The sequence below is a fragment of the Chenopodium album genome, chromosome 26 (genome assembly GCF_948465745.1).
Source record: "Chenopodium album chromosome 26, dcCheAlbu1.1, whole genome shotgun sequence".
NCBI classification, from domain to species: domain Eukaryota; kingdom Viridiplantae; phylum Streptophyta; class Magnoliopsida; order Caryophyllales; family Amaranthaceae; genus Chenopodium; species Chenopodium album.
This window is the reverse complement of record NC_137859.1, coordinates 35,517,266-35,533,742: the sequence shown is the minus strand read 5'-3', so window position 1 is coordinate 35,533,742 and position 16,477 is coordinate 35,517,266. Positions and strand designations below refer to the sequence as shown.

General features: G+C 33.9%; 1 protein-coding gene and 1 non-coding gene across 2 annotated transcripts; one reads left to right on the top strand and one right to left on the bottom strand.

Annotated features, from left to right (window-relative positions):
• Positions 1 to 7,692: 7,692 nt before the first annotated feature.
• On the top strand, positions 7,693 to 7,779 carry LOC145618780 (small nucleolar RNA snoR114). The gene has a single exon (XR_014108029.1). It is a non-coding gene; the product is annotated as a small nucleolar RNA snoR114 (small nucleolar RNA).
• Positions 7,780 to 9,280: 1,501 nt separating this feature from the next.
• LOC145618404 (G-type lectin S-receptor-like serine/threonine-protein kinase SD2-5) lies at positions 9,281 to 14,701 on the bottom strand. Its single transcript, XM_081673176.1, has 3 exons — positions 14,271 to 14,701; positions 10,943 to 11,050; positions 9,281 to 10,591 (listed from the first exon to the last, which is right to left on the bottom strand). Exons 1-3 carry the CDS (start codon positions 14,565 to 14,567, stop codon positions 9,572 to 9,574), a joined length of 1,425 nt encoding a protein of 474 aa, XP_081529302.1. The 5' UTR covers positions 14,568 to 14,701; the 3' UTR covers positions 9,281 to 9,571.
• Positions 14,702 to 16,477: the final 1,776 nt, after the last annotated feature.

Below are 16,477 nucleotides of genomic sequence, written 5' to 3'. Positions count from 1 at the left end.
ACAAAATATTAATCTAAAACCTGACAATACTAATCTAATACCTGACAATAAACATTTAATACCAAACAATAACAATCAAATACCAAACAATAAACCCATAATACTTGACAATATTTTCTCCTTCACCACTGACCCTCTTCTTCTTCCATGACTACAGCATTTTCTCTCTCCTCAACCCTGCACCAACTGAAACGAAACCACCACCCCATCACTCTACCTTAACTGCAACCACCAGGCACCACCCCACCTTAATTGAAATAGCTAGATTTTCGGCGACCACAATTCACGTATTTTTGGGTCAAGTTGAATGGGGGACGAGGTGGGCGATTATGGTCAGGGTCGGGTGGGTGTTTCTGGTCACGGCCAAGGTTAGGGTCAGGTGGGTGTTTCTAGTTAGGGCCGAGGTCAAAGTCGGGTGGGTGCTTCCGGTCAAGGCCGAGGTGGGTGTTTGTGAGTTGGAGTCGCAGTGTGAGTTTCTGGATCAAGGTCAAGGTAGACTGGTGGCGGGAGATCGTGGTGGCAGCAGACTCACGATGAGTCCGTCTCACCCAATACTTTTACTTTTCCATTATCTAAACTTATTAAAACATTTTTTAGTTGTAATTTGACTTAAATAACCCTTATATATCGATCAAAACGTAATTATTTTTTCTTAAATTGAACCTATCTGACCTAAAATAAGTGAAAATAAGGTAATTAAAAAAAAAACCTCTTACAATCAAACATATGTTTTCGCAATCGTCTTATATGTTCAGCGAGGTTTGATATCATTGTTAATTTTATTCTATACTAAAATAAATGAGTTGTACCCTAGAGGTGTCAAAATCACACCCGAATCAAAACCGACTCGAAAAAATATTCGATTCAGATTTCCAGTCACGTGGACATAATAATTTAGTATAACTCAACTTTAAAAATTAACCCGACCTGACCCAACCTCATCAAACCCTATCCGAACATCTAAATTGACACCTCTAGTTTTAGTTGTACAGACGCCTTGTACCATAATATGTTCATGACTTCATGTTCATATTCACGTTACCACATATATTCATTCGTTACATCCCATGATTCCATGAACACAACTTGCAATTAATTAATAGAAGTGATTCCTAAAAATGCCTATTACAATCCTACAATTAGGCTCATTCTACAAAGTAAACGAGGAGGGAAGATTTGATTCCACACATAAAAGACTTTGGATCAAAAGGAGGGGGACTGTGCCATACCAACTCCACAAAAATTAAAATAATTAATCAAACGATGACTTACATCTTTCTCAAGAAATTAATTAAATTATGCATACAAAAAAAAATCAAAGGCTTAATTCCTTTTATTACCATCCAAATATCCAATAGATCTTCTTCAATCGTTCCTAGATAAGCCAAAATCCACATGGAAATGTGGCATCGATTAGCATGCGCATAAAAGTACGTATGTAGTTAACATATTAATATTAGAAGAAGATAAGTTAGTTGTAAAGAGTCAATTTAATTAAAATGATGCATGAATATGCATGCGAAACTAATAAAACTATTGCAATTTGCTATAACTTAATCACCCTAAAACACGCATTAAAGAGAACTTTAAACATGGTGATGTAAGGTTAGTGGTCCAACATTTGGTGGTAATTAATGGATATATTATATGAATAATTAAGATGTATGTTATCTTTTAGACACCAATTTACGGTAGGGTTTTTGAGACAAGAGTTTATTTAGAAGAAATGAATTAAGATAATAATAATGAAGAACTAATACAAACAAACACTAGATATATATTATAACCAACCTTGTAAGAACATGTAAGATACAACACTAATATAATCATCTCCGTTTATCAACCTCACTTTTGATATTACCACCTTTTGATTGATTATAGGGGACCATGCATGTATTCTTTGATATACTAAAACTAAACGATAATTTTTTTAATTTCTTTGTTTTGTTTATTATCTAAACTTAACCTAATTTTTTTAAAAAAAAAACTTATCCTCGATTCTGTATACAGCAGCATCTCATATCGTAATTTGACAGTTCTATTTGTCTTTGTGATATATCAAAGGGTAATAAATGTATAGAAGATGGTTTGTGTCAACTTAACCATATCTAAACTAAAAAGACACCGAGAGGTTTGCATCATTTTGGTAAGTGTAATATTTCCTTTCTTTCCCTTTGCTCAAACTTGCCCTTGCCCAACAATTTGATTAGATAATACAAAGAATAATTATCTTATACGAAGTATCATTTACATTTGTAATTCTTTATCTCTTGCTATATGTGTGTACACTTGTGATCCATGAATTTGTAGTGATCATTTAGCATGTACAACTTATAATATAAAAACTAAATAAGAAAATATTAATAAAAATTAAAAAGTACTATATTTTGGTCAATCTATGATTGAACATGACCTATTGTTTTTGTTTTCCTACAAGTGTCATCTTTTATAGGGCCAACAAGTTAAATGTCTACAATGTGTATTTTCTTCGTGATGATATATATAATTTTATTACGATGTGTATTTTTAGTTTATTTGTTCTAAAATAGTTCAAATTTAAGTTTTCATATAGCGTGCTGAACCACTATGGGTATACTACCTCAGTTAAATTTTAGTTACAACTTCGGAATATTTTATATATCTCAAATAATGCCCCAAAGTTACAACTAATATTTAACGGAGGTAGTATATATTACCAAGATGAAATTATGTATTAGTAATAAAAAAAAAAATTATATTATCGATTTAAGATAGATTTAAAAAAAAAAAAAAAAAAATTATCAGCGGCTTCAGCGCGATATTTTATATTTATCTAATTTCCTTATTAAAAAAAATCATTTTAAAACGCATTCAAATAATGCTACAAGACATTGAAACATTAATTTGCTTTTAGAATGTTAAAGGAGAAGACCTTGATGAACATCCAATACAACATGGATTCAAATATAATGCTACTTCTCTTTGAAATAATATTAGACTACTTGATTTCCGAATCCGGATTAACCCAAAAAGTGAATCGGGTGAAACACCAAAAAAAAAAAAAAAAAAAAAAAAAAAATTAGACTAGCTTGATAGACATCCACATACAACAATTAAATAGATTCGTAATACGATTTATAGGTATATGACCTTATTACAGAATATTAGCATTAAAAAAATATATATACCAAAGTAATTAAAATAAATAAATTATATTGTGTTTAGTGTTAACGATCAATATAAGGAGAGGAGTCAGATCAACGTTAGGCCTTCCGGAAATTTTGACGAATGCATGTATGAATGCATGATCTGGCCTAGTGCTGTCAAATTTCAAACCGAAACTGTTTAACTACCCGAAACGAACCGGTCCAAATGAGAACCGAACCGGTTAAAAACGGTTTTTTGGAAACCGAAAACCGACTCGATCCGCATTTGAATGAACCCGAAACCGAACCGATCCTAATAACGTTACACCGTATAAGAACCGAACCCGTTAATGAACCAAACTAGTTTTAAACCGAACAAAAATCAAACCGAACCGAAAAAAACCGAACAGTTTCTAACCCGAAACCGAGATAAAAACCGTTTACACCGAACCGTTAACAACCCGCAACCCGTTTGCACCGAACTGTATATAAACCGAACCGATTATAAACCGAACCGCTTGCAAACCGAATCGTTTATGAACTGGATCGTTTATAAATGAATCGGCTACAAACTGCTTACTATAAAGAGAGTATTAAAATCAAGTAAAAAGGTGTTTTCAATGAAATTTAATTATGCACACATGTTTACTACCGATCGAGCATTAAAGAACCAAACTAGTTATAAAGTGAACCAAAAAAGAATTGAACTAGTTATAAACTAAACCGAAAAGAACCGAACCAGTTATAAACTGAACCGAAAAAAAAAACCGAACTAGTTATAAACTGAACCGAAAAAAAACCGAACTAGTTATAAACTGAACCGAAAAAGAACCGAACTGTTTCTAACCCAAAACTGTTCCCAACCCGAAACTGTTTGAACCGGGATAAAAACCGTTTACACCGAACCATTAACAAACCGCAACCTGTCTGCACCGAACTGTTTACTACCCAAACTGTTTACAACCCGAACCGAATTAAAACCGTTCAAGAATAAACCGAAACCGAATTGAACCGATAACTATTTAAACTGAACTGAAACCGATCCGCGAAACACTTAAACTGATTTCAAACCGACCCGATTTAATACTGAACCGATTTCAAACCAAACCGAACCTGAACTGTCAAACCGTTTTGACAGTGCTAATCTGGCCTCTATATTCTCTTTCAAAGCAGAATAGTATATTTTTAAATGAACAATTGTGAAACCCATATTTATATGTATTTACAAATTCGGATAAGTTTAGATAAATTTATACAGAGACACTGTACTATATAAGACAAATAGAACGTTGCATTTTATAGACTCAAAATTATGTATATTATTAGAAAAGTCGTTTTCTTTGCGCCCATGTCCAAAATATTTGTTTTTTTTTTTTTGTTATATCTATATACGAAGTATAACTTTATATTATTTTTTGCATGTATGTATGATTGTATGAGTTGTATGTCCACATACAGTAGTAATTACCATGACATATAATCTCAAATCTTGAGTATATTATCCCTCAAATACTCCGTTACTTTCATCATTTGAAACGATATTTTGGTGGTGGTGCAATGTGCAACAATTGGCATCCACATCAATCAATAATATATACTAAAAGACACACCAAAAATGACACGTGTCATTTCCTGGTGTGTCCCTTATTTTTTATTTTATTTTTTTAAAAGAAACTATTTAGGAAAGAAATCTTTTACATATAAATAAAGAATAAAAAAGATTTAGTATATCCTTCGACAATATATATTCATACCATACACATAACTTAAGTAAATTAAAAAAAAAAGTAAATAAAAAAAATAATCAAAATCTTACCATCATTACAGAAAATATTTTTCTTTTTAAAAATTTTGTATTTAATTATGTACGAAAAGCTTGCCATTGAAAAGAAATATCGCATAAGAGAGAATGAATTATAGTGTGTAAAAAATAAATCTATTTATGGGTTAATATATATTACCTAAATATTCATTTGGTTAATAAGAAGAAAATGATATAAATTTGTAGGTGAATTTTGATTTTTTGGTGTTCCACCCGATTCACCCTTAATTTTGGTTCTAGGTGGTTAGATTTCAACCCCCCTCTTAATTGTTGTTGCATGATCGAACACTTTAGTCCTCCCTATCAAGTGCAGTCTCAATCACCAATGCACCAACAACCAATTGGTATTAGTATCTAATAGTTATAGAAAATTACCGTGCATGTCACGGACCTAACCTAGTTTTAATAAGTGCTCACACATTGCTGTGTTTGTGTTTGTGTTTTGTGTAGTTGTTTATCACCTCACCATAGAAAAGTCAAAAGTACTTGTGCAGTTATATAGCCCATGCAAGCTGCAATAAACTGCTAGCCCATTCAAATAATAGCCCAATCTACTTTATATCTAGTGGTCCAGTATTGTAGCACATTACATAGCCCAATTGTTTATCCTTGCACTAGAGTAGTCAATCAGCCAATTGTGCTCAACATTTACTAGCTAAATGACAAACATTTGTACACAAATATCTAAAATTTGTTCTCTTCAACTTGTTTCTAATACTTACTTCGTATTACTTATTCTTTAATAGATTCAGATCATACCACACTAAACCAGAAACATTTCAGATCAAGTCATATCAGAACTTTTAATTGTCATTTGCTTATTGCTAAATATCGTTAATAAGGTATTAAAAAATTATGAAAATTACATATTTGAAAAGTTCATAATGAGACAAATCTAACAAGATCCATTTTGATGATGTTAAAAGTGGTCAAAGTTTGGTCAAATTATAAAATTAGACCTTGTAAAAATCAGACCAGATTTCCTAGTTTCAAATGAACAGAACATGTATACTAGATAATATAACAAGCTAATAGATCTCGTCAAAAAAAATATGTTTGAAATTGTGCACAATTCACATACATTCATTTGATTGTCTTTAGTTATTATACAAAACATTTGAGATAATTATGTTAGATTCGTCTCAAAATATATTTTAAAACTCATGCCATTGTAATATTAACATTTGAGATAATAGAACTAAGGAACTATTCTTGATGGTCTTGGAATACATTCGACCCATCCATTTTGTTGAGAAATTTTAATGACTTAGCTCGGTTCCAAGCTTTGTAGTATACTAGTATGATTTCTGGATACTTTAGTTTTGTAAGTGCGTTTTTTTAAAAGAGGTGTCAATTTGGGTACTTAGGTCGGGTTCGGTGATGTCCGGTTATTTTAAAGTTGAGTTGTGCTAAATTATTGTGCCCAATCAAGTCAAAATATGTGATGAGTTTTTTGGATTAGATTGAATCGGGTTGATTAGATCAGTTTAGTAACCTCTAAGTAGCATACATTCAGTTGTCCCACATTCACGTTATATACTATCAAAAACATGTTTATATTCAACAGTAGTACAATTTCTTGGTATTGGGCTGTGATGCATATTGCGCTTATGTAGATGGAAGGGTCCTCTACACTAATTTGACCCATAGATGACAAACCAGCGTGTCTGAACTCTAGATATATTTTTTTGCTAAATTTCACGAGATTAATAATTTAATGAGCATACGTTTTAGAATTATATGTCCTCCCAATATAAGAATTAAAATGAAATAATTTGGATACAACATTTGTTACTCCGTATTATATCAGTTATTCAACAATAATATATATATATATATATATGTTATTCAATACATATCATTTACAACCCTTCCCTTTCTAAATAATCATAACAATTTTATTGACACACCAATCAATATACAAGTCCGATATTTCATACGAAGTACTTTAATCATGGAGTATTATGTATCAATAATATTTACAAAATTGTGACTATTTATGAGAATAGTGTGAAAGTAAATTTCTCTAAATGTCAACCTTTATATATAATTTATAATAATACGGAGTAATAGATTATTTAAGATATTAGTGGTAAACGATGTGCATCAATCAAAGGGTTATTACAACTATAATCAATAGTGAAAATATTAAGATACGGGGGAGCTCCCGTCTGTCATAAGAGGGGGGTGAGGATCAATCAAACCACCATCACTCGCTGGGGGTGGAAGGACTAACCATCTTTCCACTCTTTTATCATTTAGTGAAAATAAAAAGTCATTGAAGCATTAATGTTATACATAGCTCTTTGACTTCTATGAGTTTTACATCATATACCCTATATATACTTCGTAAAACAATGAGAAAGAAGCGTTCAATCGATTAACAAGAGAAGAAAATAAAAATTTGCATTCACAATTAATTGTCACGTTGACAACGTAGCATCTATATTCCAACTTAGGGTTTGTTCACTTCAACTTAATTTCAGTTCAGTTCAGTTCAGTTCTGTTCAGCTTCTAATTTCCTTCTCTCATAAAATATTCATTTTCAGCTCTATTCAGTTAAGTTAAGTTAAGTTAAGTTCAGCTCCAATCGATTCAGTTCAGCTCAGTTTAGTAAATGTGAGCAGACCCTTAGTTGAAACGTGCTTCAAAGGTAGCATATGTTGATACAATTGAATTATCCCACATCGATTTTCTTGCTGCTAGAACATTACTTTAAATAATTTAGTGTACACTATACATCATGAGCAGTGAGGATAGCTGCGCCATAGTGGATGGAGGGTCCTCCACGTTTGTCTGACTTGATGATTAATTATAGGCGCTTCTGAGCTCATTCCTTTTTTTTTTTTTTTTTTTATTATTTATTATTTATTTTATTTATAGTATTTGGTCGTATTAGAAGATCATAGGCGTAAATAATTTTGATTTGTTGAATTACTTGTATTACAGTATTTTTTTTTTCCCACTTGAAGTTTATTGATTGAAATTTTACTGTAACAAAATGGTACACTTCCAGACTTCCTCCATACTTTTAATCTAATTTAGAAAGGAAATGAAGAAGAGCTAATATAGTTTGACTATATTAGTATATATACTTCCTCCGTTTTCTTTTACTTGCAACACACCTTTTAGGTACGCAGTTTTAGGAGATGATTAGTGAGGGTAAACGAGCAATTTTATCAATATAATTTTTACACGAAGATTAGAATAGGGTTAAGTATCATTTGTAAAAATTATAATGAATAATTTATCCGTTTACATTGCATAAACCCGACCTCAAAACACATGCCACAAGGCTATGTTGCAAGCCCTGTAGCATCTAATTTCCGGCTGAAATAATGAAATTTGAAAGGTTACATATATCTCCCTCCATTTCGCATTAGTTGCAACACTTTTCATTTTCGGCCGTTTCATATTAGTTGCAACACTATTATATTTGAAAAGGACCCACCATTATTTTATAATTTCTCTCTTCCACTAACCTTTCACAAATATTTTATTATTTCTCTTTCCTACCAACCCCACCTACATTAATTTTTTTATTATTTATATATCTTACTAACAATAATACTAGTACTTTGCATTATAAGCCTAATCTATAATTTTCTTAAAATATGAGTCAAGCCTATTGTTGCAACTAATGCGAAACAGAGGTAGTATATTTTTTTAACGGTAAGATACAAGGGGTGTCCCTCCTATCACATGAGGGGTGGGGTGAGGATCGAACCTAGGTCACACTTAGAGGAGACGGAGGGACTAACCATCCCTCCACTCGTTGATCCTCTTGAAAGGTTGCATATGAGGGGACACAACTCACACAGACATCCCACATCGACTTTCTTACTGATAAGAAATTACTTTATATATTTAAGCGTTAATTTCCACAAGCAACGTCGAGCTGTGAGGATTGCTTCGCCGAGTGAATCCCAAACTAACTCTGAATCAAATGATGTCTTTAGAAGCATCTGAGCTCATTTTTTCTTTAACAGAAAAAAGCAAATTTATACTCTTAGCTCAGAATCAAAGCGATTTTTAGTGGAAAAAGAAAACAAAATAACGTTAGTTTAATGTGATATAAGACTATATGTTGTTAGGAATAATTGTTACTTTTTATTTACAAATATATCTGCTATGTCAATAATTTAAGGAGATATATACAATAAATTCTTTGTAACAAAATTGTCATATCTATGCTTTACTTTTTTACAAGTGTACCGGTTTGATTGACAATAAGTTTTAAGATGGTTAATTAAGTAGAGTAGAAGTAGAATATTGAACAAAAGCAACAAGTACACAAACTTTTTACAACCAATAAAACAAATTTTTGCAAGGATTTGGACCCAATTAAACTATCAAAAATTTATTCATTGAGATCAAAATGAGCACTTTAAAATGAAAGAATAACATCTAAAATTCTAAGCGTACTCATTGGCTTGAGTGCGGAAGCCACTTAAGCTTCAAACAAATTCAACAAGTATAGAAACTTTTTACAACCAATAGTAAATTTCTTTGCAACGTTTTGACCCAATTAAACTATCAAAAATTTGTTCATTGAGATCAAAATGAACACTTTAAAATGAAAGAATAACATCCCAAAATCTAGGCTTACACTTTTATGTTATAATTATGAAGAACAATTTCCATCTCTTAACCTCTTTTTCCTCTTCCAAACCAAGAAATACCCAAGACCTCCAAGTACCAAAAACAGAATCATTCCATCAGCAACAAGTATCAAAACCAAAACCCATTTCTTCAAACCACTCTTCTTATGCTTCCCAAATCTTCCCTTAGGAACCTTAACCATGTAACTCAACCCGCTTCCTCGATTAACTTGTTTAACCCCTCTAACCACATCAAAGAACATACATTCCCTGGTTCGCGATGAGTACAATGCAGCTGCACAAGTGCAGTCATTTAAGCAAGAATTCGCGCACCTTGTTTTGCTACTATTACTCATTGAAGTAGCATTCTTTAGTAAACTATCAGCATCTTTTAACTCAAGCATGATCCCTACCTCATCTTTGCCACACTGATTTCCTGTGATAAACTCTTCATTGCAATCGCCTTTTAAACTATCTTGATCCCTTGCTAACATTCTTATACACGAACATGTACTAGAAAATGTACAAATTCCATAGGCAGAGCAAGCCAGGGGAAGATCACAAGTAGTATTTAGGACTTGAAATGATGCCTCTAACTTGTCCTTGTAGGGTGAGTAGTAATAAAAACCGAGGTTTCCAGTGTCATTATCCAGTGCTAAAAATCGCGCTGAATCTTGGTAAGGTGCAAAAATTTGAGAGAAGTTTCGGTATTTGTCATCAAAGAACTCCAACCCCCTTGAAGCTAACTCAATGTAGGTAATGTTTCTGCTTTCGGAAGGTTGGAATTCCCAGTAGGAATACTTGTAGCTGTTGTTGTTGTTATTACTACCTGAATTCAAGTAGAGAGCAACCTTGTCATGGTGAATCTCAAACGAAAAGAACGAACTCGAAGATTTGTTAGTAGGAAATGAGGTCAAGTGAGTAGCTACACTTAGTCTCTGCCCCAAGAGTAAGATGTTTGTTGGAAAATTGAATGTTTGCCACTTTATGTTTTCTTGAGCATCAACTAGGACTAAATTTCCACTGTCAAGCAACTGCAATTTCTGCAACAAACGCGACATAAAAATAATTTCAGGATTCGGTCTAGTTCTACAGCTACAAATTAAACTAAATGTGACTTTTTCTAAGCAGAAATAGACCGGACAAAACTGACTCGTACCTAATTACCTAATCTAAATCTCAAAACTAAAACTCGAGGTATAGTATACCCTCGAATATTACCTATCTAGATTAAATCCACCCATCCATAGACTTGGTTGCATCCTCTACACCTAAATTTACATATGCAAATTGATATCGAGTAATCCAATACTAACAATCTAGTTCATCTTAACTCTAAACAATTGAAATAACATAAAATCATTGTATTGTTTGGTACATTAAGTGTTAGTTACCTGCACACCTTGTCCAGAAGTCCCAGTACGCCAACCAATATCATCATTCAGCCCTTTTAACCGAAGATCACCCATTTTCGTGAACTCGAGCACACAACTATCAGACGTCACTACAAGAAAAGGGCCGTTTTGCGACGGAAATAATTCGTCGCAAACTGGCAAAATTCCGTCGCAAAGTGACTTTGCGACGGATTTCCGTCACAGGCATGGCGTCGCTCGAACTTTCGTAGCAAACAGTCCTTTTGTGACGGAATATCCGTCGCAAAACGAATTGCGACGGATTTTGCGACGGAAAGGTAGTTGTAGCTGAAAACAACATTTGCGACGAAAATTCCGTAGCAAGAGGAGTCATTTTGCGACGGAATATTCCGTCACAAATTTTGCGACGGAATGTATTTCCGTCGCAAAATGGATTCTTTTGCGACGGAATATTCCGTCACAAATTTTGCGACGGAATTACATTCCGTCGCAAAATCAAGTTTTTTGCGACGGATAATAATCCGTCGCAAAATACTCCATTTTGCGACGGAATGTAATTCCGTCGCAAAGTTATTGTAATTTTAATTTTTTTTTTTTTTGTATTTTGTTTTTTTTTCCTGGAACCTGTATTCCTGCAATCCTGTTTAATTTTTTTGTATTTTGTTTTGTTTTCCTGGAACCTGTATTCATGCAATCTTGTTTAATAAAATACGTGCATTTAAAATAATTTCAGTCAAAAAGTCCACGCCCTAACATAATTCAAATATATACAACACGTAGCCGTAACTACCAAGTACGGTACATGATATAATTTTTTAAACTACAATGTCATCCATATACAAAAATCGAAAAATGACACCTAACTAAACACAAGCTGGCTGTCCTTGGCCTGCACCACCACCACCACCACCACCCGGGTCGTTCCTGGGGTCTCGAATCTGAGGCTGAATCGTAGAACAAGTGAAAGGAGTGGTCAATCCTGTAAATCTACTGGCTAACTCCTCTAAGAACTCCTTGTTCTTCCTCTCGATTTCAGCCATCCGTTCTGCCACTCGAGCCTCCACTCGAGCATCGAGCTGTTCCGCCACACGGCTATCGATCTGGCTCTCAATTGCTTCCACCCTCTCATTCAACTCCTTGTGGAAGTTTTCCTGCATTTGAGTTATGACCGACGGTACGTATTGGCTGGAAGAACCCGATCCTCGTCCCCTAGATGTGCCGTAGTACAAGTCAGCACCAACACCAAGACCTCTAACACGACCCTTCTTATTACGACCACCAGCCGCCTCAAAGAAAATTTCATTTTCAGACAGTTGGGAACCCTGGGTTCTTGATTCCTCCTGTCTGTGTTGGTACGCCTCCTGTAACAAACAAAGGATATACAATGCAGAAATAAAAATAAAGAATGAGAACCAATAGTTTGAGGCTTGATATAGTTCATAAGTGGCAATATAGGTTCACTAGGTCCTAAAACTAGGAAAATTGGGTGAAAATGGGGCGTTTTTGGTTCTAACTTGTCTATTTCTCACATTTGTTATCTAATGAACCTATTTTTGACCTTAATACACCTAACTAACATAGTTACTTGAGTTTGAGGCTTGAAATTGTTTATAAGTGGCAATATAGGTTCACTAGGTCCTAAAACTAGAAAAAATGGGCGAAAATGGGGCGTTTTTGGTTCTAACTTGCCTATTTCTCACATTTGTTATCAAATGAGCTTATTTTTGACCATAATACACCTAAATAACATAGTTACTTGAGTTCGAGGCTTGAAATAGTTCATAAGTGGCAATATAGGTTCACTAGGTCCTAAAACTAGGAAAATTGGGTGAAAATGGGGCGTTTTTGGTTCTAACTTGCCTATTTCTCACATTTGTTATCTAATGAACCTATTTTTGTGACCTTAATACACCTAACTAACATAGTTACTTGAGTTTGAGGCTTGAAATTGTTTATAAGTGGCAATATAGGTTCACTAGGTCCTAAAACTAGAAAAAATGGGCGAAAATGGGGCGTTTTTGGTTCTAACTTGCCTATTTCTCACATTTGTTATCAAATGAGCTTATTTTTGACCATAATACACCTACCTAACATAGTTACTTGAGTTCGAGGCTTGAAATAGTTCATAAGTGGCAATATAGGAAACAAGTGGCTTGAAAATGGGCGAAAACTAGTTATTACCTACATGAGGTTTTAGATGACATATATCCAGGGGTCCTTATCACTCCAACCTAACCCATCCTTGGACATCTTATCTCACTAGTGAATGTATGCCTAGTGATGAAACACATATAATTAACACACAATTACCCACATTCAAATAAACATACATACACTAACATGTATTTTTAAATTAACATATATTTTAAACTAATCTAACATATATTTTAAACTAATCTAACATATATTTTAAACTAAACTAACATACATTATAAACTAACTAACATATATTTTAAACTAAAATAACATACATTATAAACTAATCTAACATGTATTTTAAACTAAACTAACATACATTAAACTAATTCTAACATTGCAATATATCTTAAAAATTAAACTAATTCTAACATTGCAATATAAATTAAACTACACTACACTAAACACAAGTAATTAAATAATAAAATTTAGTTACAAATTAAATTAAAAAACATAATTAGAAAAAGTTAGGGTTTACATTAAAATTAAATTGAAAACAAAAACAAAGGGGGATAGTGGAATACTCACCGGGATTTGAGGGTGTTGTGGCGGAAATCCGGCTGCCGGAAGGAGGGTGGTGTGGTGGCTGCACACCGCCGGCGAACGGAGGGGCGTGAGTGGGCTTGAACGGAGGGGGTGGCGTGGGTGGGCGTGAGTGCGCGTGAGTGGGAGTGAACGGAAGGGGTGGGCGTTAGTAGGTGTGAGTGGCCGGATTCCGGTCGTTCCGGTGGCGACAGCGGCGGTGAAGTGGCCGGATTTTCTTTCTCTCTCTACGCTTTCCTCTATCTCTCTCTACGCTTTCCTCTTTCTGTTCTTCGTTTTCTTTTTCTCTCTCCTTCAGCGAAACTTCAGTTTTTTTTAAAAAAATTTAAAAACTTTTTGCGACGGAATTTCCGTCGCAGAATCCGTCGCAAAATGTTTTTTTAATTTTTTTTTTAATATTGTTTTGCGACGATTATTTCCGTCGCAAACAAACTTTTGCGAGGGAATAAATTCCGTCGCAAACTTTGCGACGGAAATTCCGTCGCAAAAGTTTGTTTCCGTCGCAAAGTTGCGACGGAATTTATTCCCTCGCAAATTAACCCTTTTTGCGACGGAATTGTAGTCCGTTGCAAGGTTTCCGTCGCAAAATGACCTATTTCTTGTAGTGCGTATAAAACTTAGAAACATGCCCTGAACTCCAAACCATAACACTGCCTAGGAAGACTTGTAACGAGCACACGTACCGGCCATCCATAGCCTCAACGCTAACCGCGGTCCTGAAATTGAGCGGCATTTGATCAGTTTCCATCAAGTAAGCCTTCCCATTGAAATCTCCACTGTAATAATCACTAGGAATTGCTAAGGTGAACGTATAACCAACTGAAACATTGTTAGACTTACAACATCCTAATATTATCAACATTAAAAATACCAAAATTATGTAACATAATGTATAGATTAACTTCATTTGTTATACTGTTATGCAGTATTTTTATGACAATTAGTAGAAACATTTGGATGTTTTTTTTCTAGATAGATTGTTGAGGTTGGTGGGTACGTATTTTGGGGTCAAAAAATAACTAAAAGTTTGTTACTTTTACATTTTTTTATTCTATGCTTTATTTATTTCATTTTATATTTTTAAAAAGTTATTGTCTAGTTTTGTCTAGTAATATAATTCTGGTAGTGTACAGTTTATGAAAGTTTATGTTTTTATCAATGATGTTTGTCGTACCAAAAAGAGGTTACTTTTAGCTATGGTGGGAGGCATTATCAGTAAGGAGATCTTGTTGTGCTGCATATGGTAATCACAGAAGCCACTCGGCCAGCTAATTTGTCTATTTTTTTTTAATAAACGGGTAAAAAACTAAAAATTACTTCATATCACAACGGGATATTATGCGCAAAATTTTTAGCTCTCCAAATTACATTGCATAAGTGCATAACATAGAATAGTCGCTTTCATAAAGGATTGATTATTACATTCACATGTTATTTTATTTGTTACATTTTGATACTAATTTAGTTCTATTAGTTAAAAACAAAAAGTACGAATTCAAGTTGTAAATTGAAAATATGGATTAAGGTAAATTTAACAAAATTTAGCACGATCAACATCTCATAACCTTTTTTTAAAACATTGATGAAACATGACATACCTTCTTCAATTTAACCTAAGAAATATGGAGTATATAATTTATGTGTGTAATTTTCATACATATTTTGGGATGAATTGGAAATTGGGACCCAAATTCTTGTAATTTGTCGGGCGTTATCAAGTGTGGGCTTCTATAAATTAATGGGCATGGATGATGGAGCGATTTTTGTTTATTAGTCACCATGGATTATGACATTTGGCTTACGCCAAAGTGACGTATAACGTACTTATAACATACTGTATCATTTTAACGGTACAAAAATCCACATTTTTTTCCCTTAGAAAATGGGGCAGCAGAAAGCATTCAAAGCGTAACCCAAACCAAATACAAACAATACGAAGATGTAATAAAATACATTAAAATTCATACATTTTGTTTAATACAGTAACTAGAATTAAAAAAACTGTATATGATAATCTTGAAATTTTATCATCTTTAACATTTGAGAATAGCTATTCAAACGCTATCTCTAGTCCTCTACCACTAACCGCTATCCAAATAACTATCTTGCCAAACACTTTTATTTTCATGTCTAGTACTCCCTTGCAAAAAGAGAAGGCGGGTGCTCAACCCAAAAGGGTGGGGGGTTGATGTACCTTAGTTAGACCTGACAATCCTAACTCAGACCCGATGATCCGACCCGAATAACCCGACCCGTGACCCGAAATTGACCCAAAAACATTGACCCGAAAATATATAACCCGAAACCCGAAATTGACCCAACCCGACCCATAACCAAGCTGAAAATGAGTTGATCCGATTCTGACCTGACACCCGAACTGATCCGACCCAAAGTGTTTGACTTGAATAGACCCGATACATGAAATTGACCCATACAGACCTAATACCCAAAATGTCCCAAAATTAAAATTACCTAATAATTGAACTAAAAATGTCTTGTGCCAAAAATAACACAAATTGTTCATTTTCAACCATATGCTAAGCTCATAAATAAACTGAATTGGTAGCTTTTATTATACCAATAACAAAATATATACTTCGTATAAAATTATTGATTTGAGCTTAATCCACAAATGAAACAACCCGAACATGACCCGACTAGATTTTGACCTGAGTCTAATATGACCCGAACATGCCCGACCCGATACCTGTCCCGAGTCATACCAAAAACCCAAATTGACCCAACCCAACCCATACCCGACCCGAATGTTAGCTGACCTGAAATTACCCGACCCAAATCCTACCCGAATAATCCATT